Source organism: Corythoichthys intestinalis, chromosome 2 (assembly GCF_030265065.1).
Source record: "Corythoichthys intestinalis isolate RoL2023-P3 chromosome 2, ASM3026506v1, whole genome shotgun sequence".
Taxonomy (NCBI): domain Eukaryota; kingdom Metazoa; phylum Chordata; class Actinopteri; order Syngnathiformes; family Syngnathidae; genus Corythoichthys; species Corythoichthys intestinalis.
Window position 1 is genome coordinate 49560096 of NC_080396.1, and position 19286 is coordinate 49579381.

Consider the following 19286-nt stretch of genomic DNA (forward strand, 5'->3'; position numbering starts at 1 on the left):
AGCGCTGCCTTTTGGTCACCTTCCACAATTTCCTCGGTGAAGCGAAACTGCGCATGCGCTCAATTGCCAGCTCAATATGACGTCACTAATGAGTGCACTCACTGACTCCGCTGCAAAACCTGAGAGGTAAACCAGTTTTTCCTTTTCTCCATTTCATTTCGGCGCGACCACAGTAGTTGATAAGTCAAATTAAAGAGCGCGGATAGTTGGTGATTGTGTGTAACTTGTCTCTTGTTACAAAACTTGTCATTAAAATGACAGTTGACACTGAGGTCCTCTGTCTTTGGGACTAGCCGTTAGCTCTTCTAGTCATAATCAATGGAGGAGCACAGCCACAACTCATCGCTTTTACAATACAAAGCCAAATGAACAATTTCTTATGCGAAGCTATCTCCACAGCTGCATGCGCCTAGATGACCCTTCCGTCGTTTCTGAGAGTTATTGTTGGAGTTTATGACCTTAATCGCCTCTCTTTGCGACGATAATCCACACCAGTACAAAAAAACAGCAAGCAAAGGGGGCGGGCACTTAAACCGCGCTGACAACAAGAACGGCCAATAAAAAAAGTCTAAGATGCGGATATGGGACCTTCTTTGACCAATGAAAAGTCAGGGATGCGGACCTGCGCCGTCTCTAGCCAATTGGAGGGTTTCACACAGGAAATAATTATACTGTATACTGTATGTCAAAAAATAGTCCAGCTGTCAAACGACAATGAAAAAACCCGTTTAATTGCTGGAAATTAATACATAATTCTTCTGATGGCACGCGTGAATCAAGCGGACAGGCTGTTCATTCCCCCATCAAAAACGATAGATGTCTAATTCATTAAAAGCGAGCGAATTGGCTGTGAATGCTAATCTTTTAGTGCCTTTGACGGCACTAGACGTCCAATCCATTTTCACTGGGAAGTTGGCAGCAGTCATTCGCTGTCAGACCTTCCAGTCCAAATGGAGTGGATGTAGATAAAACCATGACGGCATTTAAAATAAGAGCAAATACAGTGAACATTTCTTGACGGCTCCATGCGTAACATGGAAAGCTGCATTTCATGCATTACATCTTATTACATGCATTACCTGCTAAACTCAGAAGAGTTGAAGCATAAATGCCTTCGTTATAGGAGAAATTTCTCAGCATTTCTGAACCAGATTTTTTCTGTTTGGTTTCATTATTTAATGTTCACAAAAATATTTGACTATAATATTGTATTTAGCAGTGATCAAATTTTTTTTTTAAAAACTGGCCCGTTTTAACTAAACCAATTCTAACAATTGCGGTTTTGTGTAAATTCTTTTGTAGGACTTCTCATTTTTTACCTTTTTGTGTGCAGATGAAGACTCCTCCAGACAGGACAGGAATCAAGTTTGAGGTGGGCGCACAACTGCAGGCGAGAGACCGCCACAAAAACTGGTACATGTTACTCACATTGACAGGGTGTTGAGTAATACGTTAACACACACTAAATTTATAATTATCTGCGGGCTTTTGGGGGGCTGTCAGGTACTCTGCCACCATCGACAAAGTCGACTACGACAAAGAACGCGTTCTCATCCACTTTCGACGATGGAGCCGCCGTCATGATGAGTGGTTTCACTGGAATTCGCCGTACCTGCGGCCACTAGAGCGAGTCAGCCTGAGGAGGCGGCGGGGACTCGATCCCACAAGCGTGTCGACGGTATAACCTGCACACATGCGCTTAATGATGATAAGAATAAATATTACGACTCAAAATTTTAATTTTGGGATAAATTGCATCGGAATGCTTTGCTCTTATAATTTTGGGCACTTCCTTCTACTAATACTGTATGTAACTTCCAAATTATTTTGCATTACTTCCTGCACATTTTGGGGCCATTGGAAAAAATGGGGATGTTTTTGTAAAATTTTGGTTAAAGTCCTATATGTTAATGACAAAAACTGTATTTGTTGTTTCTTGACTTTTTTTATGTGTAAATTTTATGATTAGGATAAAGAATGTAGGATAAGATATTTTGAAAATTTGAATGGTTTTGCCATTGGATTTTTTTTTTTTTTTTTTGTGGTCTTTTTAATCGAAGAGCCCGTGCTTTTGCTGCAGTTGTAAACGTTAGGGCTGAAAGCAAAAGAGAGCTTGTGTCGCAAGAACTTTTCAATAGTTTGAACTGAGAGAATTGGTCGAGGTATGTGGAAAAGTGGGAACAGGAGAAAAAAAAATATGAATGTTATATTTTGGGAGTTTTGCTTTTCAAAGCATCCCCGCAATAATTACGCATGTATTGTACGTTTGTATAAAGCCTAAAAGAAAGAACTTTATTCACTGAAAATGACTTTTTCTTGCAATCTAAAGACTTTCATCTCTTAAACAAAATGCTAAATATTAGTATTCTAGGAGTTTGCAAACGTGTCAGCAGTGCATAAAACTTGATCAATCTTTGTTCCCTTCTTTTTCTACCAGTTTGTTCCCGGCACCAAAGTTCTGGCCTGTTGGACCGACTGTCGTTTCTACCCAGCCAAAATCCTGCGTGTCAACAATGATGGTGAAGCTGCATTTACATTTAAACCTCCACTAGTTGTCATCAGATTGGAGTTGTAGGATAGTTTAAAGTCAAGAGGGCTTGGAGTAAATGATGGTTTCAGTGCCATTGACGGCTATAGAAGTTCATTCCATTTGAACTGTTCAAATGGATTGGATGTGTAAAGACCTTCAAATTCCTCGGCGTCCACCTCTCTGATGACCTCTGCTGGTCAGCTAACTCCTCGGCCGTGGTGAGGAAAGCTCGCCAGGGTCTCCACTTTCTGAGGGGCCTCAGGAGGAACAACACGGGCAAGGAACTAATGATTGCCTTCTACCGAGCAGCTATTGAGTCCATCCTCACCTACTGCATCTCAACGTGGTATGGAACCTGCTCGGTAGCGGACAAAAAAATCACTGCAGAGGGTAGTGAAAGCGGCTGAGAAAATTATTGGCCCCTCTTTGCCACCACTGGAGGACATTGCTACTGCGCGACACCTTAAAAGAGCTAAGAATATTGTTAAAGACTCTTGCCATCCTGGTCATCACTTCTTTGAACTGTTGCCCTCTGGCAGGAGATACAGGGCGATGAGATCACGAACAACCAGACTCAGAGATTTTTCCCAGGGCCATCTGCGTTCTCAACACTAAACAGCACTAATTGTTCATGATGCTGCTATGTAGCGACTTTTGCACAATAATTTATTCTTTGTCTTTTATTTAGTAGTATGTTTAAGTTGTCTGTTATTTTACTGTCTTGTGTTTTATGGTACCACAAAGTAGCTTTCCAATTTTGTTGTTTGCTTGGCTTGCAATGACAATAAAGGAATTGAATTGAATTTCTATGCATATTTCTGACTCTTGATTTTTTTTGTTTTGTTTGTTTGTCTTCAGATTCCTACACAGTACGCTTCTATGATGGCGTGGTTCGGACTGTGAAGCCCACCAAGGTCAAAGCCTTACAGAAAGTATGGAACACTACAAAATTACCAGACCCCATTCAATCAAGAATGCCTTTCTTTAACCTGTTTGCATATGTGCGTGTGCAGAAATCAAAATGTGAGAAAAAAGCTCAAGGAAGTGAGGGTTTGGAAGAGGGAGAGAGTGAAGAGGAGTGTGAGGAAGGAGGCAAAGAGGAAGAAGAGGAGAAAGAGGAAAAACCGGAAGGTGAAAGAGGGCTACAACCGTCTTCGTCGTCATCATCGTTGCCTCCACCTGCAGTCGAGAAGAGTCTTTCTCTATCACCAGGTGGAAACAATGAGACTCAAAAGCAGCCAATTACAAGCGAGCTCAGCCAGCCTGCTGTACCAAACCCCACACATATTGAGAAAGGTAAACACTAGCCACGTTTACATGCTGACTTTTATTCATACCGATTCAAATCATTCCGAATGGAAATTTCACATCAGCTGTTTACATGTCACTTCATCTATTCCGATCCAGCGTTTACATGTGACTGCCTTTATTCCGAAAGGACGTTTGACAACTGCCGTCTGACATGCGCAGATTAATCAAAACAAAGCGTCACGTTGCAAAACATGGAGATCGATCGTCAGATCAGCTGCTGTTTTAACTTTTCGAGTGGAAACAAAACTTCAGAATGATACGCCGTTCATTTAAAAAGTTGTGTGGGTGCGCTGTGCGTGTGCTTGGAAGCCATGTTGCAAGTGACGTTACTTACGTCACCGAGTGACGTCACCACGTCAGTACGGAGCATGCGCAGAAAGAACGCAACCAGACACCATTCCGCTTCCCTGTTTACATGATATAATTTTACTTCTAATCGGTTTGGGAAAAGGAATATTCCACCCCTGTGAATCGGAATGAAATTCCATTTGGTTTGGGCCTGTTCATTCTGAATGAGGTGTTTATATGGAACACATTTATTCGGTTTGAACAAATATTTCGATTGTAATTGGAATATTTGGCTCCATGTAAACGTGGCAGCTGTAACCGACTATCATTCATGGACACATGCTAGCATGAAATAAACAATAGGTGATCTATGTAAAAAATGTAATACAGCATTTTTTCCTTTATGGTGCACCTTTTTTCAAATTTAAAACAAATCCTCAAAAATTAAGGATGCAAAAGTATGCAACACATCAGTATATTGGGCAAGCAGACCCAGTTACTGTGCAGCTTTGAGTAAAAAGAAAAAAAAAGTTTCTGAACGCAGCTCGTATGCGACACATAAACAACAATAATGTTGTTCTTCAGTAAAGATTAGTGCACATTAAAGCTTGAGTATTAACAGCTGGAACCTCTGGAACTACATTTATATTATTTGCTTTGACTTACAAGATAAAACCGGTTCCCTGTCTAGCCCTAGAGTACAAACCTGCATTGATGGAAATAACCTGTTGGCTACACTGCGACTGTGATGTTCATTACATGTGTGTTGTCTCGAGCAGATGTGCTGTTGGAGCGCCAAGCCCATTTGCCCACTACTCACAAATTCAGCAGAGAACCATGTAAGTTACCCAACATTTCCGTTAGGAATTTGAGAAAAATGATGAGGGGGGAGGGGTTCTTTCACTTAAACTACGCAATCAGTCCAACCCCTCCCAGCAATGGATTGTTGATAAGGTCATTCAATATCTGCGGAGTATCCAGTACCCTATTGGTTGCCATTTTACAGCATTTTGACTGATTTTTCAAGCCCCACAAAATATTATATTCTTTCACCAGGATAAGAAAGTTTGATTCAACCATTTTAATTAGTATTTAACAGTAGAACATGTATGTGAAATTTTACAGTAACCTTTCAATGTGCAACCACAAACAAGGCTGATCTCATACCTAAAATGGTGCGTCACTGCCATCCACGGTTGGTTGTCCGACAATATTATTTCCTAGCATCAAATTCACTATAGCAGTGACTCTTGCCTCAGCCATTCCCTTTGGAAAATGTGATTGAAATGTACTATTGTGAATAGCAGTGGCCAGTTGGATTGGAATTGACGAAGATTTTTGTCCATGGCAGTGTGGTGAATTTGTCAAGACCAACAACAAACCATATAATACAGTGGTACCTCTACATACGATCACTTCGACACACGATCTTTTCGACATCCGACGTAAAATTTGAGCCGCCATTTGTTTCTACATCCGACGAGTTGCTCGAAATACGACGACATGACAGCACTGCAAACGAACCCACGGTGGATTTTCTTATGTGAGAAATCAACACAGTTTTCAAAAAAAGTTGATACAGTTGGAGAAACAAGGAAAAAAGTGATGCTTACCTTTGAAATGAAGATGCAAGTTATAGAAAAATATGAGCTTGGGGTGCGCGTCCCTGAACTGGCTCAACAATACAGCTCCATGATCCTCTTATGACCACCGTTCGCCACTATTTATAAGTTAAGGTGACAATTATTATTGTGGTAACATTGCCAAGGAAATCGCCAGCTTTGTCACGTTTTTATCATTTATTTAAGAACTTATCCAACACAAAACGCTCATTGTCTTAAGCAGTTGACTGCTCTCAGGAAAACGAAAGTATTATCTCTACCGCACCGACCTATCTCACTGGAGACGTCACCTTCGCGGTGCGTTCAGGGACAGTAAAAAGTGTCCGCCATATTAGAATCCGATTCGTTACATTATTTTCAGGAATAATTATTAATTCTTCTTCTTCTTCTTATATTATTCTGAATTATTTATTTATAACTTATTTGTTTTTCTATGTTTAATTGCCATTTGTAACAGTGCCAGCAGTATTTATTAAGAATTTAGTGTATGTTTTTAGGCTTTGGAACGAATTAATGGAATTATAATGTATTCCTATGGGAAAATCCTGCTCGACATACGACCATTTCGACTTACAAACAAGGTCCTGGAACGAATTAAATTCGTATGTAGAGGTACCACTGTATTAGCTTTGCACAGATAAGCTAAGACCCAAGTATTCTGGGCAACATTCATTAGAATAATAATAATAATTATAATACATTTTATAAAAAAGTTGCTTAAGCAAATGTAATTGAGTAAATGTAGTGTGTAACTACTCATCTTTGGTTTTTATGTATTTCGTGTTTTTATCTTGGACTTATATGAGCGCTTGTGTGTCAGTGTACAGGGTGATCAAGAACCAGCCACCCCCCATCCTCTCCATTGAACTTGACCACAATCCTTTCAAATGTTCATCTGAGGGTTGCACCAAATCCTTCCGGAAAGCCAGTCTGCTACACTACCATATCAAGTACTACCACTCAGAGCAGCAGCCGCTGGAAGAACAAAGCAGTACAACAGTGGTGGACCAGCCCAGGTCTGTTGCCATTCCAGATTCACCGAAAATTCGATGGTCAAAAAGTTTCAGCTGAAATGTGACTAAAAATGTTGGTTTAGTACGAAACGCTTCTTTCACTGAAATAACATTCCTGAAACCGTAACTTGAATTGGCTCTGTAGCATGCTACTAGTCGAGGCAAAAGTGGAACACCACACATTAGATGACCTCGGAAGAGAGTCTTTGCTCTATATAGCACTGCAGAGATGACCAGATGACCAGCTCCCCACAATATTTATTATCACTCACATAGTTCATGATATTTGGGCTTTGTATAATACCTCAAGGTGAAACAGACAGCCGTTAGCAAACAGTGACGCACCATGCAAGAACCCTCGCAGCCAAGTGGGTGTTTGGTGCAGTAGATGCATACGGTCGGTCGTAATTCCACCAACGGCCTGCTGAATTTCTAACAATACTTCGGGGGGTAGCAGCGACTACAACACACGTCACCAAAATACGTCTTCCGGCGTGGGTGTGTGTGTTTTATGTAATGTTTCTGTAATGTACAAATCATGGCCAGCCAGCCAGAGTTTTTTTTTTTAAATTCTCTAATATTGTGTTTTGTTTTTGGGCTTTGTTGTAGGAGGAAGCGTTCATCATCTGAAGAGGGCCACTTCCTGTATGACATGGCAAGTGTCGCATGTAACCATGATGAGAAAGAGCACAAGACTACGGTAACAGGTCGGCTGATGTCACTTTAATGTGATTGTCTTTGTATAATATCGGGCTCTGTCTTTTTAGAATCATACCACTTTGCTTGGCACCCAAACACACATACATGTTTGATGTTTCTTGTAGGTAAACAATTATACTTATCTGTTTATTTTGACATCAAACTGGCATTGATGAGCTTTACCTTGCAACAGCTGATATGCATTTACTATTTTACCTATCACATTTCAAAGAGGCCCAATTCCAATCTGAGTGCAATTTTTATCTTTATTTTCTTTATTAAACTACCATAATGCATATCTCAATGATGCCTCTTCACAATGAAAAATAGGAATATTGTCTCCTGGAGCATGCTATGTAAATCCAGCCTTTTTGGTGTGTGTTTTTTTTTTTTTTTTTGCCAGCAGGGATGAAGGGGGACAAAAGTTATCAAGACAGGAAAGAGAGGAAAAACTTCCTGAGGGTCAAACTGAAAAAAAAGAAGAAGAAGAAAAAGAAGAAAAAGACAAATCAATCAGGTAAAAGATACAGAACACCTGTGTGCTAAAGCAATCGAAGGGGAAAAAGCTGCAAAAATCATTTTATTGACAAATTAGTCACATGAGCAAAGTAGAATTGAGGTATTTAAAGGACGACAGTTAATCGAATAGCTGCAATTGATTGCGAACAAAGTATTTACTAATTATACACTATGTGAAAAGACTATCTTTTTTTTACTCCCACTAAATGAATGTCTTTTTTTCCAATTACAGTGATCCCTCGCTACTTTGCGCCCTCCGTCCATCACGGATTTTTTTTCAATTAAAAAAAAAAAATACAGATGAGCTGTCCCTCTCCCTGCTCTTTGTTCATTAGGCAGCCAGTGCACACGGACTGGAGTTTTTTATTAAACTTAACGATGATTGACAGATTAATGTGTGTTATCTTGCTAGTGTCACGAACTTATAAGACGCCGCATGTCAGTCATCGTTTACCTTGTTGAACAGTTTCTGTGGCAACTCAATGTGTGTAAGTGCGCTCTGAGCGGATTTGAGTAGACTCACTCAGTGAAGCATTTCATAAAGCCAAGCATTTTTCTACTGCTACTTTATTCTTGTTTAAAAATAATTTGGTGGGACAGTAACATGTTTAAAACTCATCATGATTACATTCATGATTACATTTGAAGTGCTTAAAAAACATTTAAAAAACAAATATATATATATATATATATACACAGTGGGGAGAACAAGTATTTGATACACTGGCAATGGGTTTTCCCATTGGCAGTGTATCAAATACTTGTTCTCCCCACTGTATATATATACACGTTTTTTGGGGGCGGGGTGAAAAAACATGTCTTATAGGTATCTCTTTCCAATGCTAAATCTGAATAAATACATTGAACACCCACACACACGAAAAAAATATCGCTGTTTTGTTGGGGGGGGGGGCGCTACTTCGCAGTTTTTTTTTTTTTGGTAAGTTTTATAGTATTTAACTCATTGCCTGCCATTGACAACAGATTCCAAGTCAACTAAATTAGAATTAAAAACTACATATGTGTGGGACAATGCGATGGGCACGCGTACAAACATGGTTGTGCTCTAAAGCCTTAAAGGTTAATGATTATTCTTTTTCTCAGAAGTTTGCAGTAGTGACAACGAGGGCTTGACATTATCTCCCATCATGTTCAAACTGAACGAGGAGCACCCCAGCACTCACACATGTAAAACAACAAAAACACGCACACAGTAACACATGTTAGCAGCAGAAGTGCCTGACTGTAATTCACACCACTCTTGTCCTGCTTTTTGAAGTGGACGATGGCAGCGACTGGTCAACGCTGACAGCGGAGAGCGGCGAGGACGCACCCTTCTGGTCGTTCACCACAGGGACAGAGGATTATGAGGTGGTTAGGTGTGTTTGCGAGGTGGATGAGGAGAATGACTTCATGATCCAGGTGATGTACACATGTAGCTTTTTTTTATGACTACCTGAGCAAGACTGATAGCGTTGCTGTTTTTGTGCTTGTGTTGTTTGTGTACAGTGTGAGTCGTGTTTGTGTTGGCAGCACGGCACCTGTATGGGCTTGTATGAGGACAACGTCCCACGCAACTACATCTGCTACCATTGCAGACATTGTTCAGGTATACTGACGAAAAAAAGGTTAGCAGAACATGAAATTTTCAGGCAACCTATTTCAAGGTTTGATTGGAAACTTATGGCAAATTATGTCACTAACTCCATTTATGTCCAGCTCAGATCTTTCACATCTATTCAAAAGTGAGATCATTTGCTGGATGACACTAAATGACATCTGTTATAAGCATTTGTTAATGCTCATGACTGTGTCATTTCATAATTAGGATTGTCTTGTGACAGTCTCATGGCACCACTGTCAAATAAAGTGGTACCAAATACCATAACTAGCAATTAATGAAACAACTGGAACAGTGACTGAAGTAATAATTAGCACAGAACATGAATTTTGATTGTAATTTACTTTACATCTGTAGCACTGCAATGCATGCTAGGAGGTAGGCCTGAACGTTATCGGAAAAAACTATTGTTGCGATGTTTTGGGGGTTTGCGATATCATATTGCGATATTAGGAAGAAAAAAAACATATACCGCTCTATCTTTTTTAAAGAAATTTTCACTAGATAGACTTGAATAGCTGTTTGGAAATACTTTGGATGACACACCGTGACCACAGTGTATTCATATCAATGATGAAGATTGCTGTATGAAGGGATACAGGAAGCCATGTCTGCACAAAATACAGTAGATCATTTATTGAACACTGTATTTTACACTTCAACAGCAGCAAATACATTAAATGACAAATAAAAAAGCATATGCATTAGTCGCCTGAGTTTTTGACAAAATATTACAATAAATAAAAACTTCTGTAAAATAACAAAGTTGTAAAAATATTTGAACAAAAATATTTATTATGACAAATAAGAGTTGTTCAAAAACTATTAAAATAAATAAAAACCTCAGTAAAACAACAAAAAAGTTATCAACATATTTGAACTTAAACATTAAATCAAATAAACAAAAGTGCAAGTGCATTAGTCCCCTAAGTTGTTTAGACAAAATATAACAATAAATATAAAACTGCAAAACAGCAACAAAGTTGTAAAAATCTTTAAACAAAAATATTAAATATTAAAACTATATGTGCTGCTGTACTATGTACAGTTATTTGAAAAATACAATTTACAATAAATTTAAATATAAAAGAAACAAACTCAATTGAACTTGTAAATAATTGAACTGAATAACTGCAAATAACTGATGAATAACTGAACCATTTTAACTCCCAAATTTCCTGCCTTTCTGATTCCTGTCACAGAAATAAAAAGAAGAAAAGACATTCGTGCATCTGTGTTATGTATTTGTCTGCGTGTCGGCCACCTTCCTTGCTCAGCAATTCTCAACTGGGTCTAATAGGTTTTTGGCCAAGACTACTAATTTATCCACCATCGCAGGCTTGAGACAAGAACGTTGGCACGTAGGAATGTTCCCACTTGTATTAAAACGCCTCTCTGATGGGAAGCTTGTAGCAGGAATGCATAGATACTTGCGTTTCAAATTGTCCAACATGTTCGACGTATTACTTCTTGTTGAGGCAACCACGGCGAAGCACTGTCGACAGAGCTGTTTTTTGTTCCTTATCTTGTTGATAGCCAAAATACTTCCAAAACTACTTTTGGAGACAGTCTTCCCTCGCTTCCTTCAACGAGTTGCTTGCTTGATTTCAGTTTGAGAAAGGCCCCTCCTCCCCCCGCTCTGCTGTTCGGCCCCTTCTCCTTCCACTCCGCTGTAGCAGGGGGAGGGGGAGGAGCCGATGACTGCTGAGCTGGAGGAAAAGAGACTGTGCGCTCTCCTTCCCCAAAACAAATGTTTGTGGATTTAAAAAAAATAATAATAAAATTGAAAAAAACTATCGCACGTCCTTGCGATGGGACTATTGCGCAAGCGCACATCGCGATGGCTATGTTTAAAAGATATATCGTTCAGGCCTACTAGGAGGTATGTTGGACGACAGCAGTGTTGACAGCAGCTGGCAGCAAAGGTTGACTGTCTCCCCCAAGGGAGCAGTACTGGCCAAATGAAGCTTCTTGAAGCAATGAAGCTTTGCAGCCAATTGGTTCATAGTGGTTCATTTGGTCTTAGGACAGTCTTATGATGCGGCTGTCAAATAAAGTGTTACCGGTTGATATCTTTTGATGTAAATATCCCATAGTACAGTAAGGACAGCTGCGGCTTATAGTCCAGTGCGGCTTATCTATGAACAAATGTCGGTTTCGTGTCAAATATGGTGGGTGGCGGCTTATAGTCAAGTACACCTTATAGTCCGAAAATTACGGCACTCTTTAAGGTGATTCAACCATCTTACCTGAAGGAGCAACAACTTTGAACAAACTAAATCGTCTACATCCCAAGAGATGGTCCCATCTCAGTTAGTGATCCCCTAATTCTATCAAACTACCCCCCAGCACAAACATTCTATTGATAGTGAGTTTTTAGTATCATGAGCAATGCCATAGTCATGGATAATTAAAAATAAGTAATAAAACCAACATTAAAAGAAACAGAACAGAGAGCCCTCTGACAATCGCTAAACTAAGCTCACACTTTGCCAGCTGCCTTGCCCAAGGCCATCTGGTCATTTAGTTCGAATTGGATCGGAAAAAAATCCCTTGTTTTTTCCCCTTGACTGTAGCCATCGCTGGCTTTAATTGCAATGTTGTGACTCGATGTGTCCAGGTTGGCGGCGGACTCAGTGTTACCTGTCCGAGCCCGACATGTTGACTTCCGGGCGCATGTTCGGCCTGTCTTTTGTGAGGGAAAACTACTCAGACAGCAACGCCTCTACCATTATGCAAACTAGCGGCCTCCTGGCACACACACACAGCCTCAATCAGGTCCTCAGCGGGCTGCAGCTGAAGATCAGCCTCTTACGGTGAGTCTGCACTCATTTATAGAGCTCTGTCTCAACATTTGACAGATGTGAGAGACTCAAGAAATATTATGTGTGACTGAGTACCAAAATAATGATGTAATTTGACTTCAAATTAAATTGAAACTTGCATAATAACTTCAGGCTTACGTGTAATTAGTCCATTTATGGCTTACTCCCACCGCTGCCATCCTGCCACGCAGCGCTCCGTCACACCCTGACCTACAGCTGTGGCGGTTGCCATGGACGCTGGAGGAGGAGCAAAAACCAAGAGGAGAGACCCCCATCAGTTATGTCAGCAGCGAACACTGTTACCAGAAGCCCGGTGCGTCATGGGAAAAGGCACAGGACAAGCCAACGGCCGCTGTGAAACAGGAAATATGGGATGAGGAGGATAAGGTAAGAAAATGAATTGTTGTTGATTATTAGTAGTTAGAGGGACCAATAACCGGTTTTTGGGACCGATATTCATTTGCAGTAAAAGTGTTAAAAAAAATTTAATAATGCAAACACTGAACTTTGCGGAAATGGTTAAAGCATGTTTATTGAATCACGCAAATAGAAAATAACAACTCCAGAAGTGCCTGAATCTTCTAGACTCAGAAACATCTCTTATAAAATTGAATAAAAGGTTAAATGTATAGCTCTGAAATTTTTCATCAGAAAAGAAAGCCCCGATGACCTCGTCTAAGTATCCTTGAGCAAGGTACAGTACTAAACCCTATGTCACACCTGGTGCTGCGTCACCAGTAGGTAGATGAAGATATACTAGTAGTGTGAAGCGCTTTGAGGACCTTAAAAAGGTGGAAAGGCGCAATACAAGTTCAACTTCATTTACCAATATCATTCAACCAATCACAGGACGGGGTGAATACTATTGCAGGAGAGAGGAGAGAGAGGCGCGGCTGCATCTGAGTCGAAATAACCCAGCTTTAAATAGATTTTTTTCATATCAGCTGGTCGGATTTAAAAAACGGCAGATACCGATATGAATCAAATTTCTAAATATCGGCGCCGATAATCGGCCCGGCTGATAATCGGGCTAACTCTGCTTTGTACAGGCGCCCAAAAAAGAATGGTGCAGATGCATTGTTCATTACAAGGCTGCTGTTGCCAGGGCAACATGACAATGCCAGTGATGACCTATTTTTACTTGCAAGCGAGATGCAGCGAGTAGCATAGCAATTATTTTTACAAGACAAAAAATGCTTTTAAACCTCATGTACATCCATTCACTCTATTTCCCAAATGTTCCATTGTAAAATGTTAAATTAACTAGTACAGCAAAAACAAACTGAGCATTCTACCTCTGTCATTCTGACTTAGATAAGTTTATTCTTCAGGAAAACTAAATTAATATATTTTCATTTCTCAGTTCAAAGTGCATTACTGCTGACATTCAGTTCTTACACCAACAACAGAAAGGAGCTACTTTTCAAACGTAGTGTTGACAACTTTTCTGAACCCTCTAGGTAACGTTAAGCTAAGAAACAGAAAAAAAAAAATCCGAATTATTTTCCCCTCGCATTCACTTTAAAATGGGAAATCTGTTTTATGTTTTTAAAAAAAAAAATTCAGAAAAGCAATAAAAGCCTTAAAAAGATTTATGATACAATGAATTGTGACATAATGTATCTATATGTGCTGTCTTACACACTCACAAAATCCAACCATTTGTCATTACTTCTAGGAAATAAAGCGCGGAGACAAGCTATGTTTTGAAGGTGACTGGCGCAGCCAGGCTAAAAGAGCGAAGAACTTGTGCACGAATGGCGACGAAGGGGATATGTGCGCTCGCATGGCGACCTCGCCAACCTCAGTGACCATGTGCCAGCTTAATCTGCTTGAGCATGTCGAAGGTCTACACCAGCAGATCAGCACCAGGATGGACATAATCGAGAAGGACATTGATGGTGAGACATGCGCTCATTTTTCCTTTCATGTACCGTATGTCTGACGTTTATGTGTAGAGTATACTGTATGTGCATTAGGGGCTGGGCGATATGGCTTTAAGTACGTATCGCAGTAAATTGAGCAGACTTACCTCGATAAAGATAAATGACGATAAATTCGACTAAGCGGACTGTTATATAATTTGAAAATCTGAATCAATGCATGACCAGCTTTCAATTTAACATATTTAACAATTGTACATGCAGTCTAAACATTAAGTACATAAAAGATTCTCGTAAACAATAAGAATTGTTATTGTTATGTTACATTCATAACAGCTTGTATGACTTGAACAATGAACAACATTATAAAAATCATTACGACGACTGTGCAAACATGCCATTATAACGCAAATGACTTACAGCTTGAACAGTACAGTTCAAACTGACAACTTATTGTTAATGGCTGCGGTGACATAATTACTCAACACAAGTGTTTACTTCAAGGTCTCAGGTTTCTTCTTTCCCCAGAGCATTTTTTGATACATGCACGCACACATGCAACCCCCCCCCCCCCCCCCCCCCACACACACACACACACATTAAAGCTATATTGCTGTTATGCCAATGAAACTTTTAAGAATTTATGATGGTAGTAATGACACAGAATAAATCAAGCACATACAGAAAAATAGCTGTGGCCATTAAACGGTCATATTATAGGTTTCACTGTTGGATTGTACTTAAGCTATCAAGGAAATAAAACACACACACAGATACAAAATAACGTGGCATACTAATTGCTAGATGCAGTCCATGCCCAATCCACTCATTAAGTTTAGCCGTTTCGACAAGGTTAGAGCCGCTATCCGACTCCATCGTGTTCATTTGTAGCGTTAGCCGCTAGCTTTAGCCTTAGGCCTGGCTACCAGTAGAAAGCACCCTCTTCTAAAATTGTGAGAACCAGGGAGGACAGCGGGTAAAGGCCTATCTGGATGCCGCCAAGAGTCTTCTTAATGTCGGGTGAAAGTTTGGTGACGCTACACTCCATCGCGTTTGCTTGTAGCGTTAGCCGCTAACGTTAGCCTACCGGGATTCTGTTTGACTTCCTGATAACCACGTGACTTCATACGTAAGCACACCAATTGCTTTCTTAAAGGGGAACGAACATAGCCGATTCAAAGCGGGATGAAAAGACTATATTTTCTTGTTTTATTAAATTACCGAATTTACCGACAAGGTCAAAATTACGTCGGTCATCGTGAAGAATTTTGGTAACGGTAAATTTTCGGTGTACCGCCCAGCTCTAATGTGCGTGTATAATCTATACTGTATAGATGTCTTTATATAATTTACATACTGTATGTAAAAACAAGACATGTGCTAGTATCAGATTATGATAATGTGAGGAAAAATATTCCTGTATTGCATTACAGCTTGCAGGGACCAGGCCCAATATACAATAGCAAAAATACACTGAATAAAAACACATATATCTATTTATTTTAATACTCAAGACATTTTTGAATACACAGTGATATAGCGGTTTCCATGGGTAGCTTCCCCCAAAAATGTCAAATTAATTGTAAAAATGTTTTTTTTTTGTTGTTGTTTTTTTTTTTTAAATTTCACAGTACTATAATTTTGCTTTTTTTGTCACGTGTATTTTTTTTTTTTTTTTTTTTTTTTGGTTTTTAAGTTTTATAGTGGTGACAAATTTTTGCGAGGATCAGGTCCAAGTCTGGTTCAGATGCCTTGGAGGAGCTGTCGCCATTAAGCGCTGCCCCTGGCTGCACATAACATACACAAGTAAATGGTTCCCCAATGCAGAGAATATTTATAAAGTATTTTTCTGAAAATAAACATCCACAAATTACTTGGATAATGTGTATTAATGTGTACTTTATATGCAAGACAAACACATAGAGCTTTTTTTTCCCCCCTTCCTCAGTTTTGGAGTCATGGCTGGACCACTCTGGTGAGCTAGAACCTCCTGAGCCGTTGACCCGCTTGCCGCAGCTCAAACAGCGAATCAAACGTCTGCTTCACGACCTGTCCATCGTGAGACAACTTTCCGTGCGACATTGGCACTCCAGCTAACAAAGAGGAACTCTCCTTGCACATCGGACAAATGACACAAACACCCAGCCCCAAAATGACAGAGACAGATGTATTCCTCTTTCTGCAGTTTACTAACTTCACTCTGTCCAGGACATCAATGCATTGACCTTAGCATGATCTACTTGCTTTATTTCATTACTTTGTACATTGTTGCTCTATTTGATTTGTTAACAACTAATAGGGTTTTTGTTTTTCTAGAGTCTAGACCCACAGCATGTTGCTTTTGTTTTAAATATAAAAAAAACTATACTCATATCAACAGATAACCATAACTCATGCATTTGTCCAGAATTACATGTACACCACTTGGATAAAGGTTTTACAACAACCAGCTGACTCTCAACTGCTGGGTTAATTATGAACCCAGATTTTTTTTTTAGCATGATGACCAGTGGGCTGGATCTTTGGTCATCTCCTCTTCCGCCTCACCCAGCGACAAGTGTGAAAACCAAGCGCGTGTCCAAAACAATGAACTCATTTCTCTAGCGCTTAGACACATCACCAAATACTATTGTCCATGCACTCTGCTAACCAATGACCTCATAGAGCAATCGAAGTTTCGTTCATCTCACTTAAGTGAGTGGCTTAGGTGATTCAAATGGTGAATGGTGGATGCAGCATTTCATTACCAAGCAATTGATACTTTTTAAGCTCTGTAGTAAGGGAATGTGGCACATGGCATCGCCAAACATAAAAAACACCCTACCCTCACACAACTTAGCCAAACAATATTCTAACCTTATTATCTGATAGCAAGGTGATCACCCAATGGAAGAACTTCACAATGTATTGTAAAGTGATAGAATTTTTACAGCCACTCTGTTATTTTTTGCTGGAACTTTGCCCATTGCCTGAGCGAGACAGTGGTGGTGGTGTGTTTGGGGGTGTTATTGTCTTAACTAACCTCACTACCGGTAACGGGGAAAAAAAGTTTTAACTAAGAAATAATTAAGACAAATATTTTCAACCATAATGGATGAGCAGGCACTCAAAAGACACAACTATTTGTATACAACACACAAAGTCACCTTTGACTTTTTGCAGGCATCCCAGGATTTATATCCAAGCGGAGATGAAGATTTTACTCACTGATTGGTGGCGTTGTCCTGCACACTTAGAGCAAGCAAAATGTTTCTATTCATGTATATGAAACTAAACTGTATGAAATTGTGAGTTTATTTTGATGGTATTAAACTCAAATAATATCACTCATGTACGTCAGACCTTTATTTCTTTGTATTATTATTATCACTACTACGTCACCTGTCACTAAAAAACATTTTTGATAAACTTGTGTATTCTGGTGACAATTTGTTTACAAAGTCCTGAACAAAAATCCTCAAAATGTGTACCCCTAGCATTAAAATGTTCAAATTAATGATGTTGATGTGACCCAACATTACTAGTGCAAGGTTTGACATCACATGAACATCCACAAACAGAGATAAAATGATTCCTAAACATCACATTAAATCCAAAAGTTAAAAGCAGAATTTAAAAAAAACTTTACTAATTTACAGATAATATGAAAATAAGTCCTACTTGGCCTTTGTGGGTAAAAATGTACCTTTTAAGATAGTATGAAAATAAATAAGTCATATTTGGCCTTTGTGGGTAAAAATGTACCTTTGGTAAAATATATGCAAACACTGTTTTCAATGATATATTAAATGCAAGAAAAAAGTTCAAATTCAGCTGTCATTTTGAAAAACTTTGACAACAATAGTTGTAATGTGATCATTTATAGGACAAAAACAATACTATGCTGTATTTCATTTGTTAATTGCAAAAAAAAAAAAAAACCTTCCTGGAGATGAAGTAGTAAAAAATGTGAAAATAATAGAAGTGAAAATAAAAAAAATAAAAAATGGATTTAAAAATAATGTGAATAACGCATAAAGGTAAATGTTTTATGATATACTATATTCAACCCAAGAGCATAGGTTTGCATAGGGACAGTAGGGACATAACAATACTAACTTTTCATGATGCCCAAATTATCCCCAACAACTTTTAAGCATCCTTATATGCATCATTTTTGCATATTTGCATCAGATTGTCTTCCAAAATGTAGTAAGGATAGAATAGCCCCTACCATTATTAAGTGAATTATTTTCATTATGTTCAGACTTACATAATTTGTCCCTTTTCATTTGCTGAATGTGCCGTTCCATTTTTTCCCCCTCAAACACATGTTTGATTAACTGATGATTTGACACCACACACACAGGCACACTCACACAGCCCTAAAAGATTCATTTCAACAACATGCCGCCTCCTCCATCCCCTTCGAAAAGGAGGGATATTTGAAGTTTTTTTTTTCGGCCAGCAGCAGCCACTGTCACAGATATACCACAACCAACCACCACAGGAGAATTGCACTTCAAAAGGTTTCTTAATTTTTTATTTTAAAACCAAGGTTTTAATCAAACGTTGTATCACCTGAACAAATACACACAAAAGTTAGTACAGTATAAATCAATACAGATTTCTTTTGCATTGATCATTCAGACAATCAATTAGTTAGGTTCATATTTGTGAGAAATGTAGGCCTGACACTCGTTTAATAATCTGTTTAAATGTCCCATCCCCAGAAAAAATTGTACATGCAGGTTATGCTGTTATATCGTCTCTACCAATGTTGAGACCAAACCTACGCACTTGATTTAACAGATTCCAGGAGTTCAAATTGAACATTAAAAAATAAAATCGAGATTTTTTTTTTTTTTTTTTTTTTTTAGAATACAAATACAAATAATTGGACGGTAATAATGGAATTTGCTGATTTTAATAATGTATTGCATTTCGGGGGTCAGGGGTGAAGCGATCTGTTGTTTACATTAGCTAAGCCCCGCCC

The 19286-nt window shown here is 39.0% G+C and overlaps 1 protein-coding gene across 5 annotated transcripts; it reads left to right on the forward strand.

Annotated features, from left to right (window-relative positions):
* The first annotated feature begins 51 nt into the window (after positions 1-51).
* LOC130909049 (PHD finger protein 20-like) lies at positions 52-17645 on the forward strand. 5 transcript variants are annotated; one of them, XM_057825151.1, is made up of 18 exons: positions 52-126; positions 1334-1413; positions 1504-1678; positions 2438-2519; positions 3389-3462; positions 3544-3661; positions 3743-3826; positions 4909-4968; positions 6572-6767; positions 7374-7471; positions 7867-7980; positions 9087-9170; positions 9262-9404; positions 9492-9591; positions 12224-12419; positions 12620-12815; positions 14107-14329; positions 16260-17645. In XM_057825151.1, exons 2-18 carry the CDS (start codon positions 1334-1336, stop codon positions 16406-16408), a joined length of 2172 nt encoding a protein of 723 aa, XP_057681134.1. In that variant the 5' UTR covers positions 52-126; the 3' UTR covers positions 16409-17645. The 5 variants fall into 5 exon arrangements, with proteins under 5 accessions (XP_057681134.1, XP_057681099.1, XP_057681118.1 ...); XM_057825116.1 differs by having other exon boundaries at positions 3544-3826; XM_057825135.1 differs by having other exon boundaries at positions 3544-3826; positions 9090-9170.
* The last annotated feature ends 1641 nt before the right edge of the window (positions 17646-19286 follow it).